This window comes from Zalophus californianus, chromosome 12, assembly GCF_009762305.2.
Source record: "Zalophus californianus isolate mZalCal1 chromosome 12, mZalCal1.pri.v2, whole genome shotgun sequence".
Taxonomy (NCBI): domain Eukaryota; kingdom Metazoa; phylum Chordata; class Mammalia; order Carnivora; family Otariidae; genus Zalophus; species Zalophus californianus.
In genome coordinates, this window is record NC_045606.1 from 52,989,293 (window position 1) to 53,013,063 (window position 23,771).

Sequence of the window (23,771 nt, forward strand, 5' to 3'; positions counted from 1 at the left end):
TATAACTATTTTACAGTTATTTAAGTATTCCCCAATTCATAGCTATTTAGGTAGTTTCTGATTTTTTACTATTCTAAACACTGATACAGTGTATTCATCTTTTCATAGTTTATGGAAAAAGTAAAATTAAGCAGAATGGGATTGCTGGGGAGGGAAGGCCATAACTATTTATAAATAGAGTAGTCTGGGTATAGGACACATTGAGAAGGTGATACTAGAATAAGGACTTGAAAGAAGTAAGAAGGTTGAACATACATGTGCTGAGGAAAGACTGTTCTAGGCAGAAAGAACAGAGTTCAAGGGCCCTAAATTGGGATTATGCCTAGTGTGTTCAAGGAATGGTAAGGAGGCCAGCATGGTTGAAGTTCAGTGAGCCAGAGGATGAGATTAAAGAGGTGATGGGTGGCTAGTTTATATATAGGACCTTGTAGGTGATTATAAGGCCTTTGGCATTTACTCAGAATACAGTAGGATGCCACTGTAGGATTGTAGTCAGAAGAGCAACACTGTCTTTCTGGGAACTATGTTAAGAATGAATTTATAGAGTAGGGCAGTGGTAGCAGTTAACAATTAATAGTAGTCAAGCAGGAGAAAAGCTTGGACTAACTGTAGCTTGGACTAAGGTGCAAGTAGTGGAGGGTGGTGGAGAAGTGCTTGGATCCTGGCTCTGTTTTGAAGGAGCACTCAGCAGGGTAGGGAATAAAGTATGAGAGAAAGACAGGAATCAAGAATAAGGATTATTCCACAGGTTTTGATCTAAGCAAAGGCGGAGTTACATAGGTGAAGTTGTATTTTTGTCTTAAGAAATATAAAATTCTGATAATGATCAAATTTATCAATATTTTCCTTTGTCTTTGTTTTGGAATTTTGTTTAAGAAAACGCTGTAGTTCTGTATTTTCTTCTCATATTTTTTGTAGTTTCGTTTTGCTTTTATATTTAGTTGCGTTTTTTTTAATACCTGTTTGCAGTTTACTTTTGTGAATGGTCTAAGATTGAGATCTGAACTTCCTTACCCCACCCCACCCCCAAAGCATACCCAGATAGCCAGTAGTGTTTTGTTTCTTAAATTCCACATATGAGTGAGATCATACAGTATTTGTCTTTTTCTAACTGATGTACTTCACTTGGCATAATAGCCTCTAGTTCCATCCATGTCATTGCAAATGTCAAGATTTCATTCTTTTTGATGGCTGAGTAATATTCGTGTGTGTGTGTGTGTGTGTGTGTGTGTGTGTGTGTGTGTGTACACACACATGCCACGTCGTCCTTATCCATTCATCTGTTGATGGACATCTCAGATTCTTCCACAGTTTGGCTATTGTGGAGATTGCTGCTATGAACATTGGGGTGCAGGTGCCCCTTCGGATCACTACATTTGTATCTTTGGGGTAAATACCCAATAGTGCAATTGCTGGGTCATAGGGTAGCTCTATTTTTAGCTTTTTGAAGAATCTCCATTCTGTTTTCCAGAGTGGCTACATCAGCTTGCATTCCCATCAACAGTGTAAGAGGCTTCCCCATTCTTTCTCCACATGAAACTTGCACATTTCTAATTGGATTGATTCTTGGGTATTCGTGGTTTATTTTTTCTTTTATTTTTTTGAATTGGTTATTGCTGTTATAGAGGAAAGCTGTGGATTTTTTATATTGATCTTGTATTTGGCCATCTTGCTGAAATGTCTTATTTGTTCTAATAATTTGTTGATTTTCTAGAATTTCTTTTCTCATATAGATTTGTTATTCCTTTATCTTATTGCATTGACTTGCACCTTCACAATATATAGAAGATTAAAGACAAGAGTAGGAATCACTTATATTAAAAACCGCAGATACCAATTTTTTTCTATTGTGTTTTTTTAAAATCTTACTGAATTTCTCTTGTACATGAGATGCAAAAGTACTCTTGTATACTTCTAGTGGAAATTTAAATGACTGCAGCTCTTTATATATGCTCCTATGATTTTTTTAATTTATATATAAAATTTTAAGAGTGTTTCCATATCCTTTGAACAAGTAATCTCACTTCTAGGCCTCCATCTCTTGGAAGTAATAAGAACAAATATTTTTGTTCAAGTTGCTCATTATTTATATTGCTATGGGTTACTTGTGTGTTTCAGAATAACCTTAATGTCTAATACTAGGGTAATGGTTTTGTAAGTTCTGATATATGTGTATGATGGAATATTATATAATCATTATACTATTTTAAAAGAATTTGTAATAACTTGGAGGCACTTACATTATTAAATAAGTAAAAAAGAACAATACAACAGAATTTTTATGTAGTAGGGTTGCATCATTATCAAAATGCAGAATAGATTAGAAGCAGATACATCAAAATGGTAATAGTAATCTGTGAATAATGAATATATGGATGATTTTATTTTCTTAATATTTTTCTGTGGTGAGTATGCATTGTTAAAATCAGAAGAAAAAACTTAAAAGTATATATATCTGTAATACAAAACTGTATTTACCCTCTTCAAAATAATGTGCAAAGGAAGAAATCTTAGCCCATTTCATTAAATGTCAAGATTGGTTATAATTATTTTTTTAAAGTATACTCTTATACTCTTCAAAAAAAGGTTTTGCTGAATGTGGGTAACACCTGTCATACGGTAAAACATATATGTGAGAGAAAAGAAACAGTAGTTTCAGTGGCAGTTGTGACTTATACTTTGGGATGTACTCCTGAATGATCTGAATTCTGTATCAATGAAGCAGGAGATGATTGTGGTAAATGTACACTTACTCTGTTTCTTACTGACTTGCCACCCATGTTACAGGTCTTTTGCAAGCTTGGTATCATCTAGTAGCCTTGTGACCTGATGTTGGCCTACTTTAATAAGAAAGCTTGCTGTGTTTATATGGATTTTAGATTGCCATCCACTTTATTTAAGAAACTGAGTACTCCCAGTGTGCCAGGAACTTTGCTAGCCAAAGGACAGAAAACCACACAGAGGCCCTATGTCCTGAGCAGCTTTTGTTAGGAATAATTTGTGATTAATACTGTGATGGAATGAGAGGGTATCTGATAAGAGAAACCAGGAATACTGAGATTCTAATTCAATCCCTAAGGTCTCTTAGGGATCTAAATATACTGAAACTCAAGTCAGAGTAATACATTACTGGCTTAGGTGTAGGCCCCCGTCTCAAAATTCAGAGAACTAGGTTAGTCTATATGGAACATGCTGTTTTTCTTTACTCGTTAAATCTCCTTTTTCCTTTCTTCCTCTAAGTTTAAAGTCAAGTCTTTTAGTACCATTTTGAGACAAAAGACCACTCCAGCTGTTGCTAAAGGAAAATGTGCAAGAAACAGTTTCTCCTAAATACCCATTCTAGATGTTCTTGAGTATCTAGCGATCTAATATCACGTCACCTACCAAGCATCTGGCCCCCATTACCCTTGGCCCAGTTTTTGTATTTGAAAACTGGGAGCAGAACAAAAAAGGAAAGAAATAGGAAAGATGGCTTGGTTGTTCCAGGCAGCCTTGAAATGTTTTTTACCTCTGACAGCATGTAAGGAAAAGAAAAGAAGGGTCATTCTATATTCCATCATGATGCATAGTTACAGGACCAAGAAATCTTGAGTTATTTGTAAGATTATGTTATAAAACAATTTAAGTGATAACACAGAGGTTAGAGACTAGAATTTTAAAAGAGCATTAATAACTTTTTCCTTCAGACATTTTAATAACTATAAATGTGTAGTTTCTATAATTACTTGTCTTTCCCATTTTCACCAGCAATATCATTAGCACAGCTTCTTATATTTTTGGGCATCTTTATTATTAACTTTTCCTTGACAAATTGAACACAAAGTCATTGCAACAAACCAACTATTTTTCCTACATAAGAGCTTTTTCCTGTGCTTATTTTTTTTATTATAGTCCTAACTTTCCAGATTGAATTATAAGTAAAGTAGTGGTCTCATTGATGCAAATTTCATTGTCTGGTTTATAAGTCATCCTATACCCAACTTACCCTATAAATGACACTTGAGAAATTTTTGTACTCATAATTTCAACTCGACACAGTGACAGCATCCACTACCACATGGGCCAATCATCTCTTCTTAAGTCTTAACATACTCAGGCAATCCATTTTTAGGAATGGAAAAAAGGGAGGTGTATTTAGCTCCTCAGAGACAAGAGTATATGATCTTTTGGAAAGACAAAACAAGCATTTACAGTATGCGTTCACTATATAGTTTGTCTGTTGATATAATAAAATTATGCACAAGATATCTATGGGAAAAGAAAGAAGAGTTTTCTGACCTAGATTCAGAAAGACACCTTTCAGGAAGACTCCCCAAAGGGAATGACACATGAACTGAGTTCTGTAAGATGAATTGGCTTTTGTCAGACCAACAGAGATGGAGATTTGGAATGGGAAAATATGTTGGATACTGGCTACATTAGTCAAAGGCCCAGAGACAATCAAGCATGGAACATTAGAGGAAGTAGGAGTTCAATGTAGCTGGTGTTGAGAGTGGGGATGGAGGAGGATTACTGAGATGAAGCTATAATAAAGTAAGCAAAAGCTAGATTATGAAGAGCTTTTTACATCCTGTGCCAAGAAATGTTGACTTTACTGTGAATGCTTTGAAGACTCATTGACTTTTGGAGAACCAGATTTGTATCTGCATTATGAGATTGGAAAGGGCAGAATTGGCATAATGGTGAAAAGGACCTGTGCTAATGTATAGGCAATAAGGATGGAGAAAATGGACAAACTTGAGATACTTTGAAGAGATATACTCAACAAAGACTACTGATCAATATAAGTAATACATGCAGTGGAAAGAGAATAGCTTTTGGAGTTAGCTAGACCTGGATTCAAATCCCAGTTCTGTCACTTAGCTATTTTGTGACCTTGGGTGTTTTATGTACCTCTCAGAACTTTAGTTTCCTTTTTTTTTTTTTTTAAGTTTTTATTTGAGAGAGTGAGCGAGAGCGCAAACAGGGGAATGGGCAGAGGGAGAGGGAGAAGCAGGCTCCCTACTGAGCAGGGAGCCCAACGTTGGGATTGATCCCAGGACTCCAGGATCACAACCTGAGCCGAAGGCAGACGCCCAACTGACCGAACCATCCAGGCTCCCCCAGAACTTTAGTTTTCTTAACTTAAAATAGGGACGGCAGTACTCAGTCCATAGGGATGTGAGGAATAGGTAAAATAACAGATGTAAGACATCCAGTAGCTAAGTATAAAATGATAGCTGCTATTGTAGGGGTAGAAGGAGATGGAGGAGAGTTAAGAATGGCTTCAAGTTTTCAGTTTGGGCAATGAGAAGGAACTAGTTTAGGAGAGTGGGATAACTGGTCTCATTCCTAGACGAATTGATAATTCTGTCATGATTTTAGTAGAGTAATGGGTTGGACATACAATTTTAGTAGTTTGAGGAAAGGGAAATGTGGACTAAAGGCAACCAGTGTGGATAAATCTTTTAAAATATGACACAGGGGCGCCTGGCAGGCTCAGTCAGTGGGGCATGTGACTCTTGTTCTCGAGGTTGTGAGTTTGAGTTCCATCTTGGGTGTAGAGATGACTTAAAAATAAAATCTTTCAAAAAACTAAAAATGTGATACAAGCTTAGATTTAAATGCTGATAATGGCTAATAGCGAGTAAGGGGTTTCTCAGAATGTAAGGAATTACAGCTCATTCAGTCAAGTTTTAGGAAGAACAGAATGGTTGATTGTGTCACATGCAGCAGTGAGAAAATACAGATTGGATTTGGCCATAAGGAGGAAGTCTGAGAGCCAGGAGTTAGGTCTTTGTGGTGGAGTCCTTTGAATGCTAGACTTTGTCTGATGGGGAATGATTGAAAGTTAGTGAGCAGGGAAGTGATATGATCAGAACAGCATTTAAAAATTTTCTGGCGGGCGCCTGGGTGGCTCAGTTGGTTAAGCGACTGCCTTCAGCTCAGGTCATGATCCTGGAGTCCCGGGATCGGGTCCCGCATCAGGCTCCCCGCTCGGCGGGGAGTCTGCTTCTCCCTCTGACCCTCTCCCCTCTCATGCTCTCTCTCTATCTCATTCTCTCTCTAAAATAAATAAATAAAATCTTTAAAAAAAAAAAAAAAATTTTCTGGCAACAGTTTGAAGGATGAGATAGGAGGTGTGGGTCCCATGTAGGCTGTTAGAGGCATGAAATAATAAGGACCTGGACCAGGGTGATGGTTCTGGCAACAGAAAGGTAAGGTGAATGCAGGAGCATTATGCTTTTATGTACATTTTAACCTGGCTATCATATGGATGTAATTAATGGGTAAAGGAGAACTTTAGCCTAAAAGATGATGTTTTAATGTTTCGATTGTAGTTAATAGGGAAAGTAGTATTTAGCATTTACCAAAACAGAATCATTAATAGGAGTAAGTTTTGAAGATGAATTAATTTTTAAACATTCCTTTATTAAGCTTATGTTATTGAGTGGCTTCTGGGTGTTGAGTAGTGTTCCACATGCTGGAGACAGCAGTGAACATGACAGGCAAGATCCCTGTTCTCATGGAACTTAACATTCAGAAGTGAGGCAAAGACAAAAAAGTTAAAAAGGACAAGATAATTTAATCCAAGTAAGACAAAAACTTGGTGATGATACAGAAATGGACTAAAGGGTACCATTTTAGATGATGTGATCAGGAGTGGTATTTCTAAAGAGGAGAGTTTTGAACTTAGAATATTACTAAGGAATCAACTGTGCAAAGATTTGGGTGCCAAGGCATTCCTACCCAGACTGGAGAGGATGTGCAGAGGCCCTAAGAAAGGAATGAGCTTGATTTGTTTGAGGGCTAGGGGAAAAGGCCAATGTGTCAGGAGCAGAGTGAACAGGGGAGAGACTGATAATACGTGATGAGGTTTGAGGGTGTAGGGTTAAACTGGAGCAGGAGGGCCTGGAAGCCTTGATAAAGAATTTGGTGATTTAGGAGCACCTGGGTGGCTCAGTCGGTTAAGCGGCTGCCTTCGGCTCAGGTTATGATCCCAGGGTCCTGGGATCAAGCCCCACGTCGGGCTCCCTGCTCAGCTGAGAGCCTGCTTCTCCCTCTCCCTCAGCCTGCCGCTTTGCCTATTTGTGCTCTCTCTCTAGTTGTGCTCTCTATCTCTCTGCCAAATAAATAAAACCTTAAAAAAAATTTTTTTTAAATAGAATTTGGTGATTTATACTTGACTGGTAGCAGTGGAAATGAAAGAAAAGTAATACTGAGCTATGTTGAACTGTCTAGGACAGCTAGGTGAAGAAGTCAAGAGAGTTGTCAGGCTTAAATATATAAATTCAAATATGATTGGCTTGGTATTATTCATTGGAATAACTTGCCAAGTTGTTTAGGCATTGAACAAATAAATGTTCATAGTGTGAAGGGTTGAGGAGTCTATCAAGGAAATGGTCAAGGGATCTGAGAATGATGAGCCATTGATTGGGGATTCGTAGCACTTCTTTCACATAATGAAGGACATCTTAAATACCTTTGCAGCCTGAAAGGAATGACCTAGTATTGTATGAACAACAGCTGGAAAAATTAAGTATTCAGAAGATACATAGGGGTATAAGAGTTACACTCTACATGGTGTATTGTTTCACAGTTTACAGAGTCTTTACCCTTTAGGAAATCACCTTGATCTTCATAAAGAACTCTCTGAAGTAGGAGACAGGAATTTTAGGGAGGTCATCATTATTAAGAGGTGAGGAAACTTGAGGATACTCAAGTGCATGGTCATCGAATGGCACATGAATTCACATCTGACTTTACTTGCATTGCTTTACCTATCACAGTATGTTAATTCAAAGATGATCAGAAATTTAAATTTTAGTAGAAAAACTAAAATATGTATCCTTATTAAAACAGTGCAAAAGACATTTTTTATTTGTATTATAGTTATTGGTGCTATTCCAAAGGTTTCAGAGTGTTTTCAATACAGAGGTGAATGAGATTGACTTTGGCTGAGACAATCAGAAGTTTAGTTCTGTTTAGAAAATGGGTATACTCTTTGCTCACTTGTTAATTTTTATTCTTTTCTTGGTTGCTCTCCATGTTTAAAGTACTACATTTGCAGCTTTAAAATAAGCCCTTTTATTTTACACCCAGTACTCACATGTTTATTTCTGCTACCATATTTTATTCTTGTGTTGCCACCTAACTCAGTGGAGACTCAGCAATAATAGCTAACAAATGAACAATTCTGTACCAGGCACTGTGGTAAGGGGTTTATAAAAATTAACTTGCTTAATTCTTACATCAACTCTCAGAGGTGAGAGCATTACTTTATAAATTGGTGTTTTCTGCTGTTCTATACCTGATGTAGAGAACCATGTTGAAAGAAAGGATCATTATAGCATACTCACTTGCACTTCAGGATCAATTTAAACCATAGATAAAGTAGATGGGGTCTTTTGGTCATATTATGTATTATTTATCATAGTTTTCTTTAAGTGAAGATGCCAAGTTGGTATTCATACTAACCTGAAAAGTAAAGTAAGTCTAAGCTACCTAACATGAGTGAATGAAGTAGTAATACCCTAAATGTCTGTTTTATGATTATAGTGATAGTATGTAATAATCATGGATGGTTTTACATTTTAAAAAACTACTTAACTCACTGTGCATTATAAAAAAAAAGATTCCTCAAAAAGATGTTTGCTTAATTTTAAAGTATGGAGGAATGAGAAATATCTATAAAACTTAATCATTTTAGTTACTTTTCATTCCTATATATTCTTGGAGTGAATGAGGTATGTTGCTTACTGTGGAAATGGATACAACATCTTTCATCTGAGGATCTCAGAGTGCTTTTCAAATAATATCTCATGAATCCTCACAGCACTTTGGTGAGGTAGGTAGGTGGCAAGTATTACTATCTTCATTTTACAGATGGAGAAACTGAAGCCACCAGAGGGTTAAATGATTTATGTATAGTCCCACCAACCCGATATAGAGGCAGCCTGAGCTACTTAAATGAGAATATTATATTTTAGGAGGATTTGCATAGTAAAAATCATTAACCCCTTTGCTATTATATTTTACACAGATTAACTGTTAGAACAAATATGTTAGCTTTAAAATGTCCACATGGAATTTTTTTTAATCCTTTCTTTAGAAATAGAAAACATTATAATACTCTTTCCCCCTCCCCCCCCCCCCAATTTTTAGGTCAGCAGCAAGGACAAGATGGAGTAAAGGTCCAACAAGCCACGATAGCTCCTGTAACTGTAGCAGTTGGAGGAATTGCTAACGCAACGATAGGTGCTGTTAGTCCTGACCAACTCACACAAGTGCATTTGCAGCAAGGCCAGCAAGCTTCTGATCAAGAGGTGCAGCCTGGCAAGAGGCTTCGAAGAGTTGCCTGTTCCTGTCCTAATTGTAGGGAAGGAGAAGGAAGGTAAATGCTCTGTTACCAACTTTATCTCTCTGGAAGGCATAAAATAGTTAAAACCAAGCCATTGGCTGGGTACTTTGATCACTAGAATGTCACTAGCTTTGTAGCGCAAAATTGAGATACAGTGTTGTTTTGACAGGGATTAAATTGAACTAGTCTAGGAATGGAGTTTTAGTGGTCTTCTACCACGTACCTTATACTTTTTTTTAATGGTTTTCTTGTTTCATTTATTATGTAAAAATTTTAATTTTATTGATATAAAATTCACATACCATACAATTCCCTCAGTCTACATTTCATTGGTTTTTAGTATGTTCACATAGCTGTGCATTTATCATCACAATTTTAGAACATTTTCATCACCTCGAAAAGAAACTCCTATATTCTTAGCCATCACCCCCTCACCCCCAATCCTCCCAGCTCTAGGCAACCATTAAACAAATTGCTTTCATTATGCATTTGCCATTCTGGACATGCATATAAATGGAATCATATGTGATTTTTTTCATGACTGGTTTCCTTTACGTAGCATAGTATTTTTGAGGTTTATCCATATTATAGCATGTATTAGGTATTGGTACTTCATTCTTTTAAATGAACAAATAGCATTCCATTGTATAGATACACAGTATTTTACTTATCCATTTATCAGTTGATGGACACTTGGAATTTTCCCATCTGTTGGCTTTAAACTTCTTTATACAAATTTTGGTGTGGACATAGGTTTTCCATTTCTCTTGGGTGTATACCTAAGAATGGAATTAATGGTCCGTATAGTAACTCTAGGTCTAACCATTTGAGGAACTGCCAGACTATTTTCCAAAGTAGCTGTACTGTTTTGCATTCCCACCAGCAGTGTATGAGGGTTCCAGTGGTTGCCAACGCTTGTTATAATTTGGCTTTTTGATTACAGCTTTCCTGGTGTGTATGTGAAGTGGTATCTCAGTATGGTTTTAATTTGCATTTTCCTGATGACTTCATTAGTCAAGTATGTTTTCGTGTGCTTATTGGCCATTTGTATATCTTCTTTGGAGAAATGTCTGTTAAGATCTTTTGCTCATTTTATCTTTAAAAAAAAAAGAGGGATGCCTGGATGGTTCAGTTGGTTGAGCATCCAACTCTTGTTTCAGCTCAGGTCATGATCTCAGGGTCCTGGGATTGAGCCCCGTGTGGAGCTCCACGCTCAGTGGGGAGTCTGCCTGAGGATTTCGCTTCCTCTCCCCCTCCCCCTGCTTGGGTGCTCTCTCTTTCTCACTAGAATGAATGAATCTTAAAAAAAAAAGATTTTTTTGCCCATTTTAAATTAGATTTTTTTAATTAAATTGTAATAGCTCCTTATATATTCTAGATACAAGTCCCTTATCAGTTACATGATTTGCTAATATTTTCTCCCATTCAGAGAGTTGTCTTTTTACTTTCTTGATAGTGACAGAGACACTTGTAATTCCATGTGAATTTTAGAATCAGCTTGTCACTCTCTACCAAGAAGGCAGATGGGATTCTGATGGGGGGGGTGGTATGGAATCTCCAGATCCGTTTGAGGAATATTGCCAACTCAACACTATTGTCTTCTGATCCTTTTACATATGTGTTTTTCTATTTATTTAGATCTCTGATTTCCTTTGACACTATTTTGTAGTTTTCAGATTATAAGTTTTATACTTGTTTTGTTAAATTTATTCCTATTTTATTATTTTTGAGGCTATTGTAAATGGAACCTTTTTCTTTATTGTTCATTGCAAGTGTATAGAAATACAGTTAATTTTTGTTTATTGATCTTGTATCCCATAACCTACTGAAATCTTTTTATCAGTTCTAATGGTTTTTAAGTGGATTCAGTAGGATTTTTCTATATGTAAGATCATGTCATCTGCAAATAGAGATAGTTTCACTTCATCCTCTCCACTCTGGATGATTTTTATTTCTTTTTCTTACCTAATTATTCTGTCCAGACCTATAGTATAACGTTGAATAGAAGTGGCAAACATCCTTGTTTTGTTCCTGATCCTAGGGGAAAAGGGTCCAGTCTTTCACCATTAAGTATGATATTAGCTCTGAGCTTTTCATATATGCCCTTGATGAAGAAAGCTCCCTTCCATTCCTACTTCATTGTGTTTTTGTCATGAAAGGTTGTTGGATTTTGTCAGATGCTTTTCTGCATCTGTTGAGATGATCACATAGTTTCTGTGTTTCATTCTGTCAGTATGGTGTGTTATATTAATTGATTGTCGGATGTTAAAGTACTTTTGCATTTGTGGAATAAATCCAACTTAGTCGTGGTACATAATTCTTTATGTATTGCTATATTCAGTTTGCTAGTATTTTCTTAAGGATTTTTGCATCTGTGTTCATGAGAGATAATTGGTCTGTAGTTTTCTTATAATGTCTTTGTCTGCTTTTGGTAAGGGTAATATGGGCCTCATAGAATGAGTTGGGAAGTGTTCCCTCCAGTTTTATTTTTTGAAAGTTTGTGAAGAACTGGTAATAATTCTTTAAATGTTTTGTGGAATTCACCAATGAAACTGTCTAGGTCCTGGGCTTCTCTTACGGGTATTTTTTTGACTACTAATTTAATCTCTTTACTGGTAAGGGTTTTTTCTGATTGATTGATTGATTATTCTTGAGTCAGTTTTGGTACTTTGTGTCTTTTGGGGAATTTATCCGTCTCATCTAAGTTATTTAAGTAATTGGCATACAATTATTCTTGGTATTCTTTTATAATTCTTTTTATTTCTGTAAGGTTGGTAATGAGTCTTCTTTCATTTCAGATTCTAGTAATGTGTGTCTTCTCTTTTTTTCTTGGTCAGTCTACCTAAATAAAGCCTTGTTCAATTTGGTGACCTTTTCAAAAATCAAGTCACATCAGCTTTTGGTTTCATTGATTTTTCTCTGTTGTTTCTGTATTCTCAATTTCATTAGTTCCTGCTCTATTCTTTATTTCCTTCCGCTTGCTTTATTTTAGATTTAATTTGCTTTTTCCATTGTCTTACGATGGAAGGTTATTGATTTAAGATCTTTTTTAATGTAGGCATTTACAGCTAAAAATTTCTCTCTAGGTATTGCCTTTACATGTATCCCATGAATTTTGATATGATGTATCTTCATTCTTCTCAGAGTATTTCCTGCTTTCCCTTTGGATTCTTTTATGACCCACTGGTTATTTAGGAGTGTATTTAATTTCTAGATATCTGTAAATTTTCCAGTTTCCTCCTATAACTGGTTTCTACTCTCATGACACTGTGGTCAGAAAACATACTGTGCCATTATTTCTGTCTTTTGTTGAGGTTTGTTTCATGGCCTGGTGTATGATTTATCTTGGAAGAACATTTTATGTGCACTTGAAAAGAATGTATATTTTGCTACTGTTTGGTGGAGTGTTTTATGGATGTCTGTTAGGTCAAGTTTATCAAGTCTTCTGTCTCCTTGTTGCTTTTCTGCCTAATTGATTTACTTTAATCTCACTGTATCTTTTTGTCTTTGAATTGGATCTTAGTTTTGGTTTTTTTTTTTTTTTTGATTGATTTATTAGAGAGAATGAGGATGAGAGTGGGGGGAGGGGCAGAGGGAGAGAACCTTCAAGCAGACTCCCTGCTGAGTGTGGAGCTCGATGTGGGCTTGATCCAATGATCCATGAGATCATGACCTGAGCCAAAACCAAGAGTCAGATGGGCACTTAACTGACTGAGCCACTCAGGTGCTCCTGTTGGTTTTTTTTTTTTTTAAATCCAGTCTGACAAAATGTGTTTTTTGATTGGATTGTATAATCCATTTACATTTGATGTTATTGATATGGTTGAATTTATGTCTTCCATTTTGCTTTTTGTTTTTTTTGTGTCTCATGTCTTTTTCTCTCTTCCTCCTTTACTGCCCTCTTTTGCGTTAGGTGAATATAATATAGCACTTTAATTTGTAAAGTAGCATTTTAATTTTAATGATTTTTTTCACTATATTATTTTGAGTTATTTCCATAGTAGTTGCTCTTGACCTTACCATATATGTCTTGTCATAATAATAGTAACTTAATTCCAGTGAATTATAGAAAAGTTATTTCTTTATAAGTCTATTCCCTTTTGCTTCTTTTTGTGATGTTATTATAGTGTAATATTATGTATATTATTATAATACATATTATGTCTGTAAGTGTTACAGATCCAACAATATATTGTTATAAATTACTACTTTATATAATGTTGTATCTTTAACAGAAGTTGAGAGGCCAGAGGGATATAGGATCACCAAGAATAATCTGGAGGTTGCCAAGGACTTGTTTTAAAGTGTTTTCATGCCTGACCAAGAGCTCTGACATTGGGGGCGGGGGGGGGGCCAGAAGTTGAGAGAAGATGAGCAAGTATATATAACTTTTGCTATGTTAATTTTATCACTAGTTCTTTTTATTTGTTCCTGATATTTGAGTTCCTTTCTGGCATCATATTCTTAGCCCACTACAGCTTTGCTCCCATCTCCCAATGCTTTGTGCTGTTACTGCAAATGTATTAAATATATACATTTTTATGTTATGGGCTTGACAATACATTTTACACATATTGTTTTATAAAACTACTTTTTAAATCTGGTAAGACAAGAAATACACACTACACTGTCCTCTATAATTACACAATTACCCTTGCTGGTGCTATTTTGTTTCTTTGTGTACATTTGAATTACTTTCTGGGTTCAGTTAATGCAACCTGAAGAACTTCTTTAGTCTAGTTTCTTGCAAAGTAGGTCTGCTCAAAACAAATTCTGTGTTTATCTTTGAATATCTTTATTTCACGTTCATTTTTTAAAGGTAGTTTTGCTGGATAGAGTCTTCTTGTTTCAGTTTTTTTCTCATGAGTACTTTGCACGTTTTCACCCTGCCTTTTGACCTCCATTGTTCTGCTGAGAAGTCAGTTCTTTCTTTTACTGCAGTTCCTTTGTAAATGAGGAGTTATTTTTCCCTTGCTGCTTTCAAGATTTTGTCTTTGGGTTTCAGGATTTTTAGCATATAAAGTGTCTATTTGTGGATCTGTGCAGTTATACTACTTGGAGTTTGTTGAGCTTCCTGCATATGTAGATCCATGTTTTTCAGTAAGTTTAATAAAGTTTTCAGCCATTATTTCTTTGAGTATTTTTTCTGCTGCATTCTCTTCCCCCTCTCCTCTCCTCTCCTCTCCTCTCTGTTCCCCTCACTCATTACTTTGGTGTCCTGCATTTCTGAGGCACCCTGTTCATTTTCCTTTGTTCTTTTTCTTGTCTGTTTTTGGATTGCACAATCTCTATGGATCTGTGTTGAATTTTGCTATTTCTTTTGAGTCCCTCTAGTAAATTTTTCATTTCACTTGTACTTCTCATCTCCACAATTTCCCCCCCTTTTTTTAAATCATTTGTAACTCTTCATTGATATTCTCCATTTGATGTGATATTGTCATTATACTTCGCTTCAATCATGGTGTCCTTTAGTTATTTAAATATATTTATTAATGGCTGCTTTGAAGTCTTGTTAAATCTGTTTGCTCTCATAGTTTTACTTGCTTTTTTTTTAGTGTATGGGTCATACTCCCCTATTTTACTTTTGGCATGTCTCATACTTTTGGTTGGAAACTGGATGGTTTAATATATTGTAGCAACTTTGTACTGCCTCCCCTGCCTTTCCCCACCCCTGGCTTATTGTTATTGTTTGCTTGCTTATTTAGTGACTGGCTGGGTTATTTTGGTGAATGCCCCTACTGCCCCCCCTCCCCGCCCCATGAAGCATGTTGCTCCTCAGTGGATGCAGAATTGGGTATGCTTAGTGACCCTGGATGACAGTGGTTTGGGAGGGACTTTGACTGTCCTGTCCCTGACCACACCCAGCTATTAAACTCCACTGTCAGCTGATTGTTCTACTGTTTTCAACAGTGCCCTGTAACATATATTACTCTACAGACCGATCTATTCAGATTCTTCTTAAGGACTAGATCAACAGGTCTGTGTTTGAGATTTATTCCGACTCTGGAAGGCCACTCCCAGCTGCCTCTTTTTTCCCTTCTTTCTGACAGCCTAGTCGGCCTATAGTTTTGCCTATTTCTCCAATGTATCTATTAGTCTCCTCCCATTTGTGTTTTGCAGCAGTCTCCGCTGTGAGCACCCTTAGGCTCAAACTTTTTCACACTTTGTTTGCAAATGAATTCAATTCCTTTGGGAAGAGATTTGGAGTTCTGTTTTATGCTGTGTTCTCTCCCTGGCCAAGATCTCTTTGTCATGGCTCCTGAACTTGGGGTTGGGATAGTGGCACATTTCTCTCTGAGCAGCATCCCTGCTCTAGGAGCTGAGTGTTGGCAAGTGAGCAGCAGTAGCCTCGGGTTTTCTTGCCTTGCCTCTGCTGACTTGGCAGTTCTACTGTATACACTAAAAATGAGCTGAGTCAAGGATGATCTGTACTGCACTATGCTCATTGTGCCCTATCCAAGGCAGAGCCGAGGTCTCAGGAGTTGGGTTTGGATGGAGAACAGAGTTCCCTATCTGTCAGCCATACTTGCCTGGAACTTAGCCTTAGCAACAGATAACTGGGAGTAGTAGAATGAGAAGTTCTGATATCTTGCCCCTTCCTGGGGAGATAACCCTCCAACTGAGAAGTGAGAAAAGGGAACCCTGCTCTTGGCTGCACCATCTAGAGTGTTTCTATGTCGGAGGAGGTGACGGGACAGACCCTCAGAGAGGGTTGGGTTTTGGTTCAGTTACTACAGACCCTCACTATTCTTACTCTTATTTTCTTGAATATTTATTTATTTATGTGCTGTATGCTCATAGAACCATTTCCAGAGATTGTATATGGTATTTGTTTAGTTTTTTATTTTAAAAATTTTAATTGTTTTTCCTTATTATGTTATGTTAATCACCATACATTACATCATTAGTTTTTGATGCAGTGTTCCATGATTCATTGTTTGTTTTGTTTTTTCATAATTTTCACTGGGGACTAGGCCCATGAAACTCTTCAGGCTGTCTTGCTGGAAGTGAAACTCTGAACCTTACTTTTTTAAATGGGGATTACCATTCTTTGGGTTTTTAGAGAAGAATTTTCAAGTGTCTTGAAAAGCTTAGAGATTTTTTTTCCCCCCAAGGGAAGAGCCTATTAGGGAAGGAACATGAAGTCCATGGTAGAACATGAACTCTGTGGGATAAACATGTTTTCATAGCAGTTTTGAGTTTAGTACATAACTTTTTTTAATTGAAAATTTTCTGATTTTGAATTACAGTTGTGGCATCATGATTTTAAAAACCCATTCAGAAATGCATCATTTAGGAACCTTGATTCCCTTTTATTTTTTTTCCATAATTACAAGCTTGGTGTTTGGGAGTGTAATTAACGTTTGGTTTTTGTTTTTGTTAGAGGCAGTAATGAACCAGGAAAAAAGAAACAGCATATCTGTCATATTGAAGGATGTGGAAAAGTTTATGGCAAAACATCTCACCTACGAGCACATCTTCGCTGGCATACTGGAGAAAGACCTTTTGTATGCAACTGGATGTTTTGTGGCAAAAGATTCACAAGGAGTGATGAGCTTCAGAGACATAGAAGAACCCATACAGGTTAGTTGTTTTATTTTTTAGGGCTTGTACATTTTACTTATTTTTTAGTGTTTAAGTGAAAATTGTAAGATAGTTTAGCTACAATTCACTTTAGTGATTTTATGAAAGATGTTTAAGATCAAATTTTTTTACAACATTTCTGAGATATATTTTATTCTACTTTTTGTAAGGTTTATCAGCATAATTATGTAACATGAAATATATTCATTTCCATTTGCTTATCTTGTATTAGCAGGTTGAATTCACATATATTCGTTTTTGTCAGTATTTAAATAGGTTAAGAGAGTTGAATTATAATGTTATTGGTTACCTTTACTAGCTTTTGCGTTTTTTTACAATTTAGAAAATTGACTAAAGTATAAGATTAATATAACAAATATATACCTCTCCCCTAGAACTGACAGCTGTTAATCTATGTGTTATTTTTTAATAAGGCAAATTATACAAAGTTGACATTCTATTTGTCCTCTCAAGGAAAATAGCTACCATGAATTTAAAGTGTAAGTTTTTAGTACTGTTTTTAATACTCTTACATATATGGTTCATAGACATATGTGTAAAATATTATTTTATGTGTTATGAAATTTTACATAAATGATATAGTATAATTTCATTTATCATTATGTTTTAAGATCTGAGCTCATATATGTGTACATATAAATGAATATATGCATGTTTGTAGTACTTTTTTACTGCTATATAGTATGCTGTTACCTGACTCTACCATACTGTATTAATCCATTCCCTCTATTGCTTATTATGATTAGGCTTTTTGCTATCACAAACTTTGCTGATGTGAACATACAGTGAACATGTATGTGAAGTAGAATTATTGGATCACAGAGAATTTATGTGTTTTGCTAGATAACTGCTAAAGAATCTCTAAAATGGCTGTTAACCACCTCTGCCTCACTAGCAGTGACTGAGAGTTTCCAATTTTCTGTGTGTTCACCAATACTCAGTAGTGTTAGCCTTTGAAAATTGTTGTCTGGGGCACCCGGCTGACTCAGTCGGTAGAGCGTGGAACTCTTACGGTGGTGAGTTCAAGCTCCACGTTGGGTGTGGAAACTACTTTAAAAAACAAATAAAAACATGCGCATTGCTTAAAAAAAAAAAAGTTTTTGTAAATCTAAAATGGTTTCTCATTTTTTAAAGTAGCAGTTTTCTTGGTTATCCATGAGCTAAAACATCTTTTCATGTTTATTGGTCATTTATATATTTTTTTCTGTTCATTATTTCCTCGCTCAGTTTTCTTTTGGGTTGTTTTCCTTTTTCTTACTGATTTACATGTTGAAATTTCCCCCTATATTGCTAGTCCTTTTGCTATTTTTTCCCACATGGAAGTTGTACATTTTTATTTAGTTAGATATGTTTTCTTGTCCTTTGCTTTCCTTATTTTTAATGAAATCCTCTCTTATCCCAAGATCATAAAGTTGTTTTTTTTTTTTTAAAGATTTTATTTATTTGAGAGAGAGAGAGAGAAAGAATGCGTGCAGGCAAGAGCATGAGCAGGGAGCCCGACTTGGGGCTAGATCCCGGGACCCTAAGATCATGACCTGAGCTGAAGTCAGATGCTTAACCGACTGAGCCCTCAGGTGCCCCTCAAGATCGTAAACTTTTTAAAAACATTTTCTTCTAATGGCTTTAAAGTTTTCTTTTTTGTAAGTTTTGTCTCTTTTTCTAAGTTTTGCATAGAACAACTACCTTTTACTTAGAATGTGTCTGATATACATTTGGGTTTCACTATTTAATTGTTGAATAGATTAATAATTTGGATAAAATTTTTTTTTTAATTAACGTATAATGTATTACTTGTTTCAGGGGTACAGGTCTGTGGTTCATCAGTCTTACACAGTCCACAGCGCTCACCATTAGTACCTATCCTCCCCAATGTCCATCACCCAGCCACCCCATCCCTCCCACCCCGCTCCACTCCAGCAACCCTCAGTTTGTTTCCAGAGATTAAGAGTCTCTTACGGTTTGTCTCCCTCTCCGGTTTCGTCTGGTTTCATTTTTCCCTCCCTTCCCCTATGATCTCTGTCTTGTTTCTCAAATTCCTCGTATCAGTGAGATCATATGATACTTGTCTTTATTGACTTATTTTGCTTAGCATAATACCCTCTAGTTCCATCCACATCATTCCAAATGGCAAGATTTCATTTTTTAATTTTTATAAGATTTTATTTATTTATTTGACAGAGAGATAGCGAGAGCAGGAACACAAATAGGGGAGTGGGAGAGGGAGAAGCAGGCTTCCCGCTGAGCAGGGAGCCTGATGTGGGGTCAATCCCAGGACCCCAGGATCATGACCTGAGCCAAAGGCAGATGCTTAATGACTGAGCCACCCAGGCACCCCCCCAAGATTTCATTTTTTTGATGGCTGCATAATATTCCATAGTGTCTATTATATATATATATATATATATATATATATATATATATATACACACACACACACCACATCTTCTTTATCCATTCATCTGTTGATGGACATCTAGGCTCTTTCCATAGTTTGGCTATTGTGGACACTGCTGCTATAAACATTGGGGTGAATGTGCCCCTTCGGATCATTACATTTGTATGTTTGGGGTAAATACCTCGTAGTGCAATTGCTGGGTCATAGGGTAACTCTGTTTTCAACTTTTTGAGGACCCTCCATACTGTTTTCCAGAGTGGCTGCACCAGCTTGCATTCCCACCAACAGTGTAGGAGGGTTCCCCTTTCTCCACATCTTCTCCAACATCTGTGTTTTCCTGACTTGTTAATTTTAGCCATTTTGACGGGTCTGAGGTGGTATCTCATTGAGGTTTTGATTTGGATTTCCCTAATGCCGAGCGAAGTTGAGCACTTTTTCATGTGTCTGTTGGCCATTTGGATGTCTTCTTTGCAGAATTGTCTGTTCATATCTTCTGCGCATTTCTTGATTGGATTATTTGTTCTTTGGGTGTTGAGTTTGATAAGTTCTTTATAGATTTGGATACTAGCCCTTTATCTGATATGTCATTTGCAAATATCTTCTCCCATTCTGTCGGTTGTCTTTTGGTTTTGTTGATTGTTTCCTTTGCTATGCAAAAGCTTTTTATCTTGATGAAGTCCCAATAGTTCATTTTTGCCCTTGCTTCCCTTGCCTTTGGCGATGTTTCTAGGAGGAAGTTGCTGCAGCTGAGGTCAAAGAGGTTGCTGCCTATGTTCTCAAGGATTTTTTTTTTTTTTTTTTTTTTTTGTTCTCAAGGATTTTGATGGATTCCTGTCTCACATTTAGGTCTTTCATTCCTTTTGAGTCTATTTTTGTGTGTGTTGTAAGGAAATGGTCCAGTTTCGTTCTTCTGCATGTGGCTGTCCAGTTTTCCCAACACCATTTGTTGAAGAGACTGTCTTTTTTCCATTGGACATTCTTTCCTGCTTTGTTGAAGATTAGTTGACCATAGACTTGAGGGTCCATTTCTGGGCTCTCTATTCTGTTCCATTGATCTGTGTGTCTGTTTTTGTGCCAGTACCATACTGTCTTGATGATGACAGCTTTTGTAATAGAGCTTGAAGTCTGGAATTGTGATGCCACCAGCTTTGCTTTTCTTTTTCAACATTCCTCTGGCTATTCGGCGTCTTTTCTTATTCCATACAAATTTTAGAATTATTTGTTCCATTTCTTTGAAAAAACTTGATGGTATTTTGATAGGGATTGCATTAAATGTGTAGATTGCTCTAGGTAGCATAGACGTGTTCACAATATTTGTTCTTCCAATCCATGAGCATGGAACGTTCTTCCATTTCTTTGTGTCTTCCTCATTTTCTTTCATGAGTATTCTGTAGTTTTCTGAGTCTAGATCATTTGCCTCTTTGGTTAGATTTATTCCTAGGTATCTTATGGTTTTGGGTGCAGTTGTAAATGGGATCAACTCCTTAATTTTTCTTTCTTCTGTCTTGTTGTTGGTGTATCGAAATGCAGCTGATTTCTGTGCATTGATTTTATATCCTGCCACTTTACTGAATTCTGTATGAGTTCTAGCAGTTTTGGGGTGGAGTCTTTTGGGTTTTCCACATAAAGTATCATATCATCTGCAAAGAGTGAGAGTTTGACTTCTTCTTTGACGATTTGGATGCCTTTTATTTCTTTTTGTTGTCTGGTTGCTGTGGCTAGGACTTCTAGTACTATGTTGAACAGCATTGGTGATAGTGGACATCCCTCTCGTGTTCCTGACCTTAGGGGAAAAGCTCTCACTTTTTCCCCATTGAGTATGATACTCCACTGTGGGTTTTTCATAGATGGCTTTTATGATATTGAGGTATGCACCCTCTATCCCTACACTGTGAAGAGTTTTAATCAAGAAAGAATGCTGTACTTTGTCAGATGCGTTTTCTGCATCTATTGAGAGGATCATATGGTTCTTTTTCTTTCTTTTATTAATGTATTCTTTCACATTGATTGATTTGCAGTTGTTAAATCCCATTTGGTCGTGGTGAATAATCCTTTTAATGTACTGTTGGATCCTATTAGTATTTTGGTGAGAAGTTTTGCATCCATGTTCATCAGGGATATTGGTCTGTAGTTCTCCTTTTTGATGGGGTCTTTGTCTGGTTTTGGGATCAAGGTAATGCTGGCCTCATAAAATAAGTTTGGAAATTTTCCTTCTATTTCTGTTCTTTGAAACCGCTTCAGAAGAATAGGTATTAATTCTTCTTTAAATGTTTGGTAGAATTCCCCTGGGAAGCCATCTGGCCCTGGGCTCTTGTTTGTTGGGAGGTTTTTGATTACTGCTTTAATTTCCTTAGTGGTTATGGATCTGTTCAGGTTTTCTGTTTCTTCCTGGTTCAGTTTTTGTAGGTTACACATCTCTAGGAATGCATCCATTTCTTCCAGATTATCTAATTTGCTGGCATATAGTTACTCGTAATACGTTCTTATAATCGTTGGTATTTTTTGGTATTGGTTGTGATCTCTCCTCTTTCATTCATGATTATATTTATTGGGGTCCTTTCTCTTTTCTTTTTGATAAGTCTGGCCAGAGGTTTATCCATCTTATTAATTATTTCAAAGAACCAGCTCCTGGTTTTGTTGATCTGTATTACTATTCTTTTGGTTTCTAATTCATTGATTTCTGCTCTGATCTTTATTATTTCTCTTCTCCTGCTGGGTTTAGGCTTTATTTGCTGTTCTTTCTCCAGCTCCTGTAGGTGTAGGGGTTAGGTTGTGTATATGAGACCTTTCTTGTTTCTTGAGAAAGGCTTGTATTGCTCTGTACTCTCCTCTTAAGACCGCCTTTGCTGCATCCCAAAGATTTTGAACAGTTGTGTTTTCATTTTCATTGGTTTGCATGAACTTTTTAAATTCTTTAGTTTCCTGGTTGACTCATTCATTCTTTAGTAGGATGCCCTTTAGCCTCCATGTTGAGTTCTTTCCAACTTCCCTCTTGTGACTGAGTTCTAGTTTCAAAGCATTGTGGTCTGAAAATATGCAGGGAATTATCTCAATCTTTTGGTACTGTTTGAGACCTGATTTGTGACCCAGGATGTGTTCTATTCTGGAGAATGTTCCATGTGCACTAGAGAAGAATGTGTATTCTTTTGCTTTGGAATGGAATGTTCTGAATATATCTGTGAAGTTCGTCTGGTCCAGTGTGTCATTTAAAGGCTTTATTTCCTTGTTGATCTTCTGCTTAGATGATACGTCCCTTTGAGTGAGGGACGTGTTAAAGTCCCCTACTATTATCGTATTACTGTCGATGTGTTTCTTTGCTTTTGTTATTAATTGGCCTATATAATTGGCTGCTCCCATGTTAGGGGCATAGATATTTACAATTGTTAGATCTTCTTGTTGGTCATACCCTCTAACTATGATATAGTGTCCTTCCTCATTTCTTATTATAGTCTTTGTTTTAATATCTAATTTGTCTGATACAAGGATTGCTACCCCAGCTTTCTTTAGATGTCCATTAGCATGGTAAATGGTTTTCCACTCCCTCACTCTCAATCTGGGGGTGCCTTTGGGTCTAAAATGAGTCTCTTGCAGACAGCATATTGATGGGTCTTGTTTTTTAATCCAATCTGATAGCCTGTGTGTTTTGATTGGGGCATTTAGCCCATTTACATTCAGGGTAACTATTGAAAGATATGAATTTAGTGCCATTGTATTGCCTGTAAGGTGACTATTACTGTATATTGTCTCTGTCCCTTTCTGGTCTATGTTACTTTTAGGCTCTCTCTTTGCTTAGAGGACCCCTTTCAATATTTCTTGTAGGGCTGCGTTTCGTGTTCGCATATTCTTTTAGTTTTTGTTTGTCTTGGAAGTTTTTTATCTCTCCTTCTATTTTCAGTGACAGCCTAGCTGGATATAGTATTCTTGGCTGCATATTTTTCTCGTTTAGTGCTCTGAATATATCATGCCAGTCCTTTCCGGCCTGCCAGGTCTCTGGATAGGTCTGCTGCCAATCTAATGTTTCTCCCATTTTAGTTTACCAACTTCTTGCCTGAGCTGCTTTCAGGATTTTCTCTTTGTCTCTAAGACTTGTAAGTTTTACTATTAGATGTCAGGTTGTTGACCTATTTTTTATTGATTTTGAGGGGAGTTCTCTGCCTCCTGGATTTTGATGCCTGTTTCCTTCCCCAAATTAGGAAAGTTCTCTGCTGTGATTTGTTCCAGTATACCTTCTGCCCCCCTCTCTCTTTCTTCTTCTTCTGGGATTCCATTTATTCTAATGTTGTTTCACTTTATTGTGTCATTTATCTCTCGAATTCTCCCTTCATGATCCAGTAGTTGTTTATCTCTCTTTTTCTCAGCTTCTTTATTCTCCATCATTTGGTCTTCTATATCACTATTTCTCTCTTCTACCTCATTTATCCTAGCAGTTAG

The 23,771-nt window shown here is 36.6% G+C and overlaps 1 protein-coding gene across 3 annotated transcripts in view; it reads left to right on the forward strand.

The window, feature by feature from the left end:
- SP4 (Sp4 transcription factor) overlaps positions 1 to 23,771 on the forward strand; it is an 86,876-nt gene that overhangs the window by 35,891 nt on the left and 27,214 nt on the right. For 2 of the 3 annotated variants that reach the window (XM_027574418.2, XM_027574417.2), the window contains exons 4-5: positions 9,145 to 9,373; positions 16,725 to 16,924. In XM_027574418.2, the coding sequence (XP_027430219.1) occupies positions 9,145 to 9,373; positions 16,725 to 16,924 (429 nt within the window). The remainder of the gene's footprint in view (positions 1 to 9,144; positions 9,374 to 16,724; positions 16,925 to 23,771) is intronic. The other variant, XM_027574419.2, reaches the window with a different exon arrangement.